General features: G+C 41.1%; 1 protein-coding gene across 1 annotated transcript in view; it reads right to left on the reverse strand.

Annotated features, from left to right (window-relative positions):
- Nucleotides 1-2840: 2840 nt before the first annotated feature.
- Nucleotides 2841-13093, reverse strand: part of parvaa (parvin, alpha a) — a 32755-nt gene continuing 22502 nt past the window's right edge. Inside the window, exons 10-13 of the mRNA XM_074634105.1 lie at nt 13015-13083; nt 12654-12755; nt 7067-7139; nt 2841-4968 (exon numbers count right to left, since the gene is read on the reverse strand). Coding sequence (XP_074490206.1) covers nt 4892-4968; nt 7067-7139; nt 12654-12755; nt 13015-13083 — 321 coding nt within the window. The 3' untranslated portion in view covers nt 2841-4891. The remainder of the gene's footprint in view (nt 4969-7066; nt 7140-12653; nt 12756-13014; nt 13084-13093) is intronic.

The raw sequence follows: 13093 nt of genomic DNA on the forward strand, positions 1-13093 counted from the left end.
TCATTCTGATTTTCAGGTGATTATACATATATTTTATATATATATATCATGTTCCATTTCTGCCAATAGATCCCCCAAAATACTACACACTGTACCTTTAATGAGATGAGTCGGACACATAACCCCTGTAAAACGGTGAATTGTGTTTTTTGTATGGATTAAAGCAGTGAGATCTACTGAATGGTATATCATGTTATGGTATATATGGTTAGTGAGCTTTAGAGGTGCTGATAGGCAGACTTGGTTATCTTCGGACAGAGCCTTTCCTAGGTATCAAACACAAAAATGCAACAAATGATTTGCACAAGAAACATCATCAGGTGTGATCATAGACTTTGGTTAACGCCAGAACTTATAGAATAGTAAATTTACTCTGAAACTTTAGAAACCAACCTTCCCGTCCGTGAAGCTGCAGTCCATCTCTACATTACTGTGGTGTCTTCAATCAGAGGAATGTGGCTCGTGTCCCCATGTGACCCACGCACAGAGCGACAATGTAACAATAATGCAATAACAATAATGTAACAAGGTAATAACTAGAGCAGTTGAATTGTTCCCTGGGCGAGGGAGTGGAGAGGAAATGATCATAACATGGTTTCAGATCCCTCAGGATCTGTTGCAACTGACATGAGAGCATCTGAGAGGGCAATCATCACCGGATACGGTTACTCATACCAAATGGTACACTGCGCTCCACACACACGTACTGTATATGTGCCTATAGCTCTTTTCTGTCTTCAAGAACCAAAATGTGGAAGTTTGAAGAGCTTCCTGAAAGTGAAATTGAATGCTCCATTATAGAACACTGAAGCTCAGGCTTCACATCGGAGGCACATGAGCCCTTTCTCACCATCCCTCCACTGAAGATTAAATGATAGCATATACAAAGTTCAAGTCTTCCATCCATCCATCAATCCATCCATCCATCCATCCATCCATCATTGGGTGAAGGCGGGGTCCACCCTGGACAGGTCTCCAGACTACCACAGGGCTGACAAATAGAGACAGACAACCATTCACACTCACATTCACACCTACGGGACATTTAGAGTCAACAATGAACCTGCATGTCTTGGGGACTGTGGGAGGAAACCTGAGTACCCGGAGAAAACCCACGCTGACACGGGGAGAACATGCAGACTCCACACAGAAGGGAACCAAGCCGGGTTTGAACCTGCGACCCTCTAGCTTTGAGGCAACAGTGCTAACCACTTCAATTCAACTTATTTATTTTTTATATAACGTCAAATCATAACATAAGTTATCTCAAGACGCTTTGCATAATATCAGTGGATGTAATAGAGTGATAATAGAAATAGCAGTAATAGTAGCAGTAATAATAATAGAAATATGACTACTACTACTAATAATAATAGCAGTAATAATAATAGAAATATGACTACTAATAATAATAGCAGTAATAATAATAGAAATATGACTACTACTAATAGCAGTAATAGTAACAGTTCTAATAATAGAAATAAGGCTGATAATAATGCTAGTAGCAGTGGGTGTGAAGCAGGGCTGTGGCAGCAGGTGTAACCCCGATCCAGGTGTAACCCCGATCCAGGTGTAACCATGATCCAGGTGTAACCATGATCCATGGATACCTGCGAGAGGAGAAAGCACAAAGACTTCGGGGAAGAAATCGAGTTAGTAACATGCATGACTGGGACATGAATATATACAGAAGGAGAGAGGAGCTCAGTGTGTCATAGGAAGTCCCCCGGCAGTCTAGGCCTATAGCAGCAGAACTTGGGGCTGGTCCAAGGCAGCCTGAGCCAGACTTGGGCCAGCCCTAACTATAAGCATTATCAAAGAGGAAAGTCTATATCCTACTCTTAGATGCGGAGAGGGTGTCTGCGTCCTGGACTGGAACTGGGAGCTGGTTCCACAGAAGTTCACATCTTATATTCAAGATATATATATATAATATAATATATATATATATCAAATATTTTACAGTCCAAAAGGATTACGCACTACAATTTAGGTATTCACACTTAGGTATTCACATGTTAGGGACCAGACACACACACACATAATACATCAACACCGCAAATATTGTCTCCTGAACAATTTTGTTGCAACCTTTATTTCATATTTATATCATATTATTTCATTATTATTCCGTATATTTACTCTTCTGTAAATGTGCCTTAAACACACAGTATGTACCCATGCTGGCGGGACCACAGGGATATACAGGAAGTAGGTGCTGGGATTCTGGTGTGTCAATCTATTTTATTCATTTTTATTTATTTAATATCATTACTATTTACTAATTAACGTAATTTATTATATATTTTATTTATAATCTTTAGTTATTTAATTATTATTATTATTATTATTACCTTCTTTTCTCTCCTTTGTTTCCGAGTAGTTTGTTTTTCAGTTTACAGTTACTATCTGTTATATGTACTGTACATATTATTGTATTTGTTGTGGTTTAGGTTGTTCTAGTCTTTTTTTATCAAGGAAACAGTAAAAAGAATGATTAAAAAAGAACAATACATCAACATAGACACACACATACAGTAACACACCCATTTCACCCACTTTCTGTTCACAAGCTATTGAGGAATGTGGAGGGAAAATGAACCTTTTCATCCATTCGATAACGCTCCGATCTCTTTCGGTCTATGTTGGGGTCGGCTCCGATTCAGAGAGCTTTTACACAGCTTTTCTAACAGTCCATCTCAGTTAGCAGAAAGAAAATTGTTGTGCGAGTCCACTTGTCTTTCTGTGCTGGCAAAATTGGAACCAATCTGACCCCAATATTTGTGTTGGAAAAGCTTTCCCCTTTGCTTCCTTTGAGGGACAAAACAAATACAGCCGCATTCAGGGACTGAAGGATTTATTGAATATAATGCATTAAAACATAAATACATACATGATAGATAATGGCATGTGTTGTTTGAAAAAGTGAAGTTGCCTTGTAAGTAGAACACAACATATATAAATCTAATGTATATAAAGTGATAAACCACAAAAAGCAGAGTGTTTATATAATGCTGATGTACCTCAATAAAATCAAATAGAAGAAAGTGAGTGTCTGCTGAGGAAAGCCTTTATACGATTAACAGTGTGAATACAACAGAGCTTTGGTCAAATATTTCAAATGTCCCTCCACTTCTGGAAAGGAAATGTGGAACGTTAAGACAACTGTGGAGCACATGCATCCCAATATATAAAGCACTGGGAGCTGACAGTGGTGTTTCAATAAAGGCACTTATGAATGAGAGAAGAAAATGAAAATAAGAAAGATCAAGTAACAAAATGTACAATAAATACAGTTAAACATTTTCCTTTCTGAAATAAAAGACAAGTGTTCATCTCAAATCTCCCCTTCATGATATCAATGCAGGGTGACCTTTAGGACTTAACATCGGCATCTAATGTGGTTCATAGATGGCCGTAGGACTGTATAGCAACGGCCAGTTTACAATAAAAAGCCAAACACATGGAAGGCCTGAGATTAGGGCTGTCGCGGTGAAGGACTTCTGCCTGCGGTGATGAAGACCAGCTCAACAACGCCGTATTATTGGAACTTTGTTTTGTTTTTTGCAAATGACTAAATGTATCCTAATTTTAGTGCTACATATAAATATAAAGTACTTACTTTTTTCATGTGTGAAAAAAGAGTTTTGGCAGGTGATATTTTTCTATACTCATTTCAGCCACCAGAGGCTGAAGCGCACCACTCCAACATGTTCTCAATGGGACTAAAAGCACTCATGTCTTCTTTAGGGCTGTTAATGCGATACGTCAGCGTACATTTGTTTAAACGCCACTAATTTCTTTAACGCATTAACGCAATTGATCTTTCGGAGGGCTCAGTGTGAAGATACTGGTATCATATGAAACCAGTAAACCTGATGAATCCATCGGTACCAACCATGTCATACTAGCTAGTCATGAAGGAGGTTAAATAATGCTCCAAACTTATACTAAATGTTGGAGAGGAAAAACTGTCATGTCCATCTTCAAAGGGGTCCCTTGACCTCTGACCTCCAGATCCGTGAATGTAAATGGGTTCTATGGGTACCCACGAGTCTCCCCTTTACAGACATCCCCACTTTATGATAATCACATGCAGTTTGGGGCAAGTCATAGTCAAGTCAGCACACTGACACACTGACAGCTGTTGTTGCCTGTTGGGCTGCAGTTTGCCATGTTATGATTGGAGCATATTGTTTTATGCTAAATGCAGTACCTGTGAGGGTTTCTGGACAATATCTGTCATTGATTTGTGTTATTAACTGATTTGCATAAAGCAGCATATTTGTCCACTCCCATGTTGATAAGAGGATTTAAAACTTGACACATCTCCCTTTAGGGTACATTTAGAACAGATAAAACATGTGAGATTAATTTGCGATTAATTGCGATTAAATATTTTAATTGACTGACAGCCCTAGTTTTCTTCTAGGTGAGTGTATTTCTCCGTGCACTCTAAATAATGTACATACAGTATATTGTGTGTAAGCAAGTTATGTAAATTAAAAAAGGAATGCTTTTAGTCCTATTTAGAACATGTGGTAGTGGTGCACTTCAGCCTCCTGTGGCTGAAATGAGTATTACAACAACAAACACTTCCTGGCAAAACCTTTTTCCACCTGTTCTTAATTCATAAACACAGGAGAGAAAACAACTTAGATCAGACTTAGAAAATAGATCACCACAATAGTTTTTTCCTCACTTGGCTCTCAGGGCTTCCGTACTGATTCTGAAGGAATTAAAATAAAATATAGATTGTGTGGTAAATGATCCAGCAGGGACTAAATGTGATGCATGCATTCAGATAAAAACAGACTTCTACAACAAATAGAAGGAAAAGCATACAGTATTTCTAAGCTCTAACATGTGGTCCATGGTGTCGTGTTCCCTCTCAGTCTACGTTCCTGTACCTGGTGAAGAGGTTGTAGAGGACGCGCAGTGTCGATTTAAGGTCACAGTTCACTATATCTGGAAAAACGTAGAGAAAGCACAGAAGAGTTATATATACAGTATATCTATCTATCTATATATATAGATAGATAGATATACTGTACATCCAGTGAGAGTAGAGATCTTGTTTGTACAATAAAGTCCAATAAACATCATTCCTGCCTCTCTGTACAGGAGCTTCATGGCCTGTATCCACCACACAAATCACTCCTTTAGCGAACAAGGTTCAGCTGACGGCCGCAAGATGCTTTGGTTCTACAATGGTTGTTAAAATATTATTACTGGACATTTGTGACAGAACACAATACCAATATTATAGAACCTTTTAGCTTATTTAACAACCATATTAAGCTGGGTTTCCACCAAAACTTCTTTTACTTTTCAATGAACTAAAAGGTTCCTTCAGCCCACTGTTGTCTGCGTTTCCACCGCGGCCTAAAGACCTGCGAAGATCAGTATATATCTACTGCTGCATATATCTACTGCTGTATATATCTACTGCTGCATATATCTACTGCTGTATATATCTACTGTATATATCTACTGCTGTATATATCTACTGTATACATCTACTACTGTATATATCTACTGCGGTATATATCTACTGTATATATCTACTGCTGTATATATCTACTGTATATATCTACTACTGTATATATCTACTGTATATATCTACTGCTGTAGATATATACTGCTGTATATATCTACTACTGTATGTATCTACTGCTGCATATATCTACTGCTGTATGTATCTACTGATGTATATATCTACTGTATATATCTACTGCTGCATATATCTACTGCTGTATATATCTACTGTATATATCTACTGCTGTATATATCTACTGCTGTATATATATCTACTGTATATATCTACTGCTGTATATATCTACTGCTGTATATATATCTACTGTATATATCTACTGCTGTATATATCTACTGCTGTATATACATCTACTGTATATATCTACTGCTGTATATATCTACTGCTGTATATATCTACTGCTGTATATATCTACTGCTGTATATACATCTACTGTATATATCTACTGCTGTATATATCTACTGCTGTATATATCTACTGCTGTATATATCTACTACTGTATATGTACTGCTGTATATATCTACTGCTGTATATATCTACTGCTGTATATATCTACTGCTGTATATACATCTACTGTATATATCTACTGCTGTATATATCTACTGCTGTATATATCTACTGCTGTATATATCTACTACTGTATATATACTGCTGTATATATCTACTGCTGTATATATCTACTGCTGCACGTTGGATGTAATGAATGAAATGAAACTAAGAGCGTCTGTCTCCTCAGTAAATCATCTGTTGAGAGTTTGATGGTTATTTATTTGTGATTTTTAACGTTAACGCAGAGAAAACAACAGAAAATAACTTCTTTCTCTCATTCACAGCACCGCCGCGCTACGTCTACCGATCGCCCTGTCGCTCATGCAATCTCTCTCTCTCTTTCTTTCTTTCTTTTTTAAAATGAGTCGTAAAGTCGACAGCAGAGCCTGACTTTACTTTTAATGTTACCAAACAAAGAGAAATGCCTCCCTCCGTCCTAAACCGATACTGGAGTACTTCCTTGTTTTATGAATGAAGTGGTACAGGAGTTGAAGCAACGGTGCTGTGTGTGTGTATCACCACTCAGCGACGGTCATCCTTGCAACTCCACCCTGTAAGTTCCGTTACTTTCAGCCCTGACCAGGGCCTTTTGGGGTGTAAAAAGGCCCCATAAAATGTCCCCAGAACTTAATGTAGACCCAGGTCCCTGCAGTCAAAATGCAATGAGTTCCTCAAAAGGTTCTTAGTTGCAGGGGAAAGTTCCTGCGGTGGAAACGGGGCTTTAGACCTACATTTTGAGTTACTGTATGTTAGACTCTGCTAAGAATGTATTTGCTGCAGCTCTTGTAAAATAAGGTGTGCCATATTTAGAAGACCACAGCTGCTTTTTCAATGAGTCAGATGCATATTTAATCTACAGGTAATGGGATCACATTTAATATTGGGTATCCCTGGGATACCCAATATTAAATGATCGACATTAGGCCAGGGACTGGGACATCCCCAGTTAAACATGCGTCCTACCCTCTGGTCGGGGCTTTGGTCTCTCCAGACCTCCGTCCTGCATCAGCTCAAAGGAGAAGGACACGTTGTGCACCTGCAGAGAGAGGGACGAGGCTGTTAGGACACAACAAGGTGTTACAGGACGCACGTTCACTAACACCACACACAGACACACACCCAACCTAAAGGCAAAGGTGGGCGAGTACAAATCATACCACTCCACACACAGCTCCTCGCTGATAAGGGAACACAGACACTGGTTGCTAAATCCCACAATACACTCTGGGTTGATTCAATCGTGCTACCGCAGCTTCCTGTGCTGGCAAACACACCGCTGCTCTGTTCTGTAAGACCATAAGCCTCCAGCAGCTGCACAAACACTCGGCTCCCTCATTTAACAACGGATACATGTCAGCAGTGTCGCTCAAAAACCTCCAAACTCCAAGAAATTGATACGGTCATTGAAAGCCAGGGTTTTCATATCATTACAAGTGTACGAGTAGAACTTGTACAATGTAATTGTAGAGAGCATTTATTACGTTATTCTATTTGATGCTGCTGGAATAGGGAGAAACACACATGCTGGACATATTGGTTATAAGGTTTTTCTGGAAACTGACAATTTTGGTGGACATGATGAACGATTCCTAAATGCAGGGCTGACGTTCATTCAAAACATACACCCAAATCTTTTTCAGGTGGAATTATTTAGATTTTCAATCTTACTTTATTTAGACAAGCACAGATAGAGTTCTGTGGAGGAAACCAGCAACGACGTCTAATGCTGCGTTCACACAAAGCGCAGAGTGAACTTCTCGTGCGGCGCGATTACATACAAAGTCATTGCAAAGAGGTGAATAGACGCGAATACGCAAAATGTGCTCATTCATGTATTCGAGCGAGTTGACATTTTTCAACTGGAGTGAGAAATCTGCGTGACGCTCTGTCATGAAAGCCATCTCAGCGTTGAGGATCTCCTCCTGTCATCACTGACGTCCTGATGTTGAATCACAGATGGAGGACAAACGTATTGTGGCCGTTTGCAGACACCCAGAGCTACGATAGTACTTCATATCTGTACAGAGACCAGACCAAACTCTGTGTAGAACCCATAACAACAACGTCTCTAGAAGACTTTATGTTGAGTGTTGATGGAGCAGCTGCATAGTCTGGCACTGATCCATCCAAACTCCATTCAGAAAACAAGCATTTTAAAAGTTGTCTGCTTGTCGTCATGGTAACGGACCTGACAAAGCATGAATTCAGACTTTTTACAAATCAGCATCATTATGTTGTTATTTCAGCGTCATTTTGATCTGTTTATTGATATTAAATCACAGCACAATCTGTTTATTTTGGGTTCATACCGCAGTAGCTACGTGTGGCTGCTAGATACAGTCAGTGTGATGTCACTGTATGTGAATACAGCTCGCCGCTGGATGATGTTATGAACCCAGACACGACAGTGTTTGGTTTTCTGACATATCTGGGACTTCCTCAACATGTACAAAGCAGCAGCAGTGGTTATTTATTCCATGGTTGATGGCTAAGTTGTTGGTATCCATGGAGGCCAGCTCCTCCTCCTCTCCGGCGCGTCTACCACAAGTGACGCGAATGAACACAAATGATCCCGGCGGTCCAACTCGAGCGAGTAAAGCGAGGTGAAAATTTACTTTGTTCTTGGTGTGAATGCGACATAAGCCAATCTTACCTGTGAGCAATAAAGACTAGAATCCCCACCACTCCCCCTAGTTATGGCCCAAAGCATGTTTTGTGAGGTCAAATTTGAACAAATTCCCTCCAGGCGTTCCTGATGTATTGCATTTATGAGAATGGGTCAGACTATGGCTGTCCGTATAACTGCACTACTGCCGAGCTAACCGCAGGGGATGGCAAGCAACCGCCACAACCGCTACGTTCACATTTTTTCTTTTTTGAATTCTTTGCAATGAGAGCGCCGCGTATTTACACTCTGCTACAAACGCCAGCAGCGTGATGAGTTGCTGAGCGTCTATTCTGAGCTGAGCGCTGCGCGTTTGATGTTTTTTTATGGTCGCAGAGAGTAGAAAAGATTTGGGTAAAACGCTGCACTCGTCACCGTCACTTTTTACCCAGCCGTCCAATCCCAATGGAGGAGGGGCGGGACAAATACCACAAAGACCAACCGTCACATCCTACATGTAGGAACAACAGTGGAGGAGACATGAATACACAGACCTGCAGGTCCATCCTCCCTCCCTACGCTCTTCAGCCTCCCTTCATCCAGAGCATGTACTCTACCTGTACCGACATTTTTACTTCATCATAGCAACCAGATGCAACCAAAGCGTCTCATCTGTAAATACGCTGCTCCTCTTTGTCCTTCTGTGTTCCAACTCAACTGTAATTTCCCCGAGTTTAATATGAGAAAACGCCAAATCTACAGGTGTCCCCCCTTCCCTCCACCCCCTCGCTCTCTCTGCAGGCAAAAGGAAAGAGGCAGGGTGACGCGTCATGAATGCGTCATCAGTTACACTGCGCATGTCTTAAAGCCTGTGGAGTTATTAGAAAAACTCCCGAAGCCGGATCATGATCCGGATCGCCACCAAAGTTTAATGGATTGTTCATTGTGCCACACCCCACCCGTCCAAAAGATTTCATTCAAATCTATCGTGGACTTTTGGAGTAATCCTCCAAACGGACAAACGGCAAACCAACAAAACAACGCCGGTGAAAACATAACCTCCTTCCTAGGCCTTCGGCCTTGGCGGAGGTAATGAAGTAATTTGCAGAAGAAAAAAAAGCAATAATACCGCATATCGTGTTGTTGAACTGCAGGTAGGGCTACGATAGGCATCACGATAAGCAAGGCGATATATTGCGATTTTTCAATCGAACTTTTGGAAAACTGTCGTATAAAGAATACACCACCATATGCATAAAATCTAAGTAAAAAAAGTGAACTTTTTTCTGCAATCAGAACGGTGAATCTGTATTTGCATTTATCAGAGTCCCTGTAACATCCAACATCATAGCCCTACTTTGAGAGGACACAAGTATTGACTGAGTTAATCTTTGCATGTAAAATATTAATTAAAAATCAAAACAGTATCACAAAACATAATATCGCGATATTCTATTTTTTCTATATTTTCTTACACCCCTAACCGCAGGGGTTCACCGCTTCACCGCGACGGTGCTAGGTCAGACGGGACGGGAAACCCGAGAACATAACGCATCTGGCTGCGGCCGGCCGCTGGCACAGAGGCAAGAGAGGAGGAATCCCAATCAGAGGGAAGAGATAGTATAGAAAGAGGTGAAAGATGTTTTCTATTCTCTGTCCATTGTATCTGTCTGTGTGTGTGTGTGTGTGTGTGTGTGTGTGTGTGTGTGTGATGTACTAAAAGCTTTGCCCAACAAGGGCGTATTGTGTGTAAAGTGTGACCATAGCCATCTAACACAGTCAAAAAGAAAGGAAGAGAATGAGCCTTAAGTAGAGATCTACTGAGCAGAAGCAGGAGTGCTTTCTTGATGCCTCGTGCTACTTTTCACAGCCCCCCCCCCCTGGTGTATCATCGATAGGCCTGTAGGCACGCACACACACAGAGTAATAGAGCTGAGCCCCTAAACCACTCCAGTGTTTCCCTGTGCAAAAGGAGATTACAGATGCTGTGGGGCCGGTGCCTGTTCTTCCGGGCCAGGAGTGTCTCTGTGTGTGTGTGTGTGTGTGTGTGTGTGTGTGTGTGTGTGTGTGTGTGTGTGTGCAGCTTGGCAGGGGCCTCTGGCCAAGACCCAAACAAAAGGCTACTGTGGTGTCTCCGCAGATTGCCTGTTCAGAATACCGTAGTACTACAGAGGCCAATGGAGAGGAGAGATGGCTCCGCACTGAATGGGCTCTGGGGAAAACGGATGGCATTTATCAGCCTATTGAGAGGAGCGTCCTGGCTCTGAGAGCACAGGCTCCTCACAAATGAAGTATTGATTTAAGAGTGTTTCTTAAACTATAGGTCAAGACCAAAGATGGGTCACGGCCCTGTTTCTCGTCGTCGAAAAGAAAAAATTGGATACATCAATATGGCGGAGCTTCCAACGACAAGTCGACATGCCTGCTTGTCCAAAATACAGCAGAAAATATATACCATAATATATGCACCTATTGTAGCCTTTATATACTGTACATATCTTCCAAGCATAAAAAAGGCTATGATTTCTACACTGTTTGCCCAATGGACACGGACACGGCCAGAGACTATTTACCTGAAAATCACCACTTTAATCTAATAGTCATGGTTTCATTCTAAATCCACTGAGTTCAATTAGACGCAGATTTTCCCCAAAATGAGGATTCAGTTTGTCGTTAGCATGATTAGCTGTTTCCATTTGTCATTTCCTACCAAAGTAAGCAAAAGCAGTTGCATGCAACGACGGTAAACGGCTAACCGACCAGCTGAAACTGCATATTCAGCCATATCTTTTAAATATTTTGGTGGAAAAGTATTTTTCAACCATCTTGATACCCTTTTTTTCACGAGGTCAAACAAGGTCGCTGCCGGAATCTATTGTAATGTTGCATTCACACCAAGAGCAAAGCGAATTTTCACCTTGCAACCTTGCTTTGTTGGACTGTTAGTATCCTTTGTGTTAATTCGTGCTAGACGCGCCGCTTGTCTCCATGGATACCAACAACATTTCCTCCATCAACCATGGAAGAAATAACCATGTTGTGGAAGTCACAGATATGTCGCCGTCGTGTCTGGGTTCATAACATCCTCCAGCGGCAAGCTGTATTCACATACAGTGACATCACACTGACTGTATCTAGCAGCCACACGTCTCTACTGCGGTATGAACCCAAAATAAACAGATTGTGCTGTGATTTAATATCAATAAACAGATCAAAATGATGCTGAAATAACAACATAATGATGCTGATTCGTAAAAAGTCTGAATTCATGCTTTGTCAGGTCCGTTACCATGACGACAAGCAGACAACTTTTAAAAATGCTTATTTTCTGAATGGAGTTTGGATGGATCAGTGCCAGACTACGCAGCTGCTCCATCAGCACTCAGCATAAAGTCTTCTAGAGACGTTGTTGTTTCTACCACAGACCGTCTGTGGGTTCTACACAGAGTTTGGTCCGATCTCTGTACAGATATGAGGTACTATCGTAGCTCTGGGTGACCACAGACACTTACAAGATTTATTTCCTCCATTTCTGATCCATCAACGTCAGGACGTCAGTGACGGCAGCAGGACAGTCTCAACGCTGATAGGCCTTCACGACACAGCGTCACGTGAATTTCTCGCTCGAGTTGAAATATTTCAACTACTGTGAATATGCGAATGACGGGATTTTTTTGTGTTCGCATCGCGTCATTCATGCCATTCGCACCATTCGTGTCGCCCGGTACGAATCCTATTCACCTTTTTGCATTGACTTTGAATGTAATCACGCCGCGTGAAAAGTTTGCTTCGCTCTTTGTGAGAACGTACCGTAATAGAAATATAAAACTACAGCTGCTGTCCTCCATGACAGAGCAAACTACAAACTCAAGCTTTCAAACCAACAGCCAGTGATTTGTAATAGTCCAGCTCACTGATGGATATAGACAAATAACTTCACTTTACCTTTTGGTCAAAGTTCTCTGGCGTGAGGAAAAAGTTGTAGAGAGGCACAAAGTATCCCTCCAACAGCCCCATCAGCAGAACCAGATAAACACCGTCTGCAAACTGAGACAGAAGCACAGTCAGGTGAACACACTGACTGCATGAAGAGTGGAGACGTATTCTTTAAACAAGTTGGACCGATTGTCCAGTGGCATTATCTCAGGTATGTTTCCAGAACACGAAAATCTCAATGACAGATTCAAAATATGTGAAGATGGGCGTGTTTTTCAAATTATAGTTCCACTTCAGTATCAGTATATAGTGTATACTGTGTAGGACCGTTGAAAATGTTTTACTGTGTGTCTGTAGGTGTGTGACGTACCTGTGTGTCCAATTCAGACACCTCTAGGTTGAGCTTGTTGAGGTGTTTGTTCACAAACGTGATCAGTGTCTGAGAAAAC

This window comes from Sebastes fasciatus, chromosome 4 (genome assembly GCF_043250625.1).
Source record: "Sebastes fasciatus isolate fSebFas1 chromosome 4, fSebFas1.pri, whole genome shotgun sequence".
Classification (NCBI taxonomy): Eukaryota; Metazoa; Chordata; class Actinopteri; order Perciformes; family Sebastidae; genus Sebastes; species Sebastes fasciatus.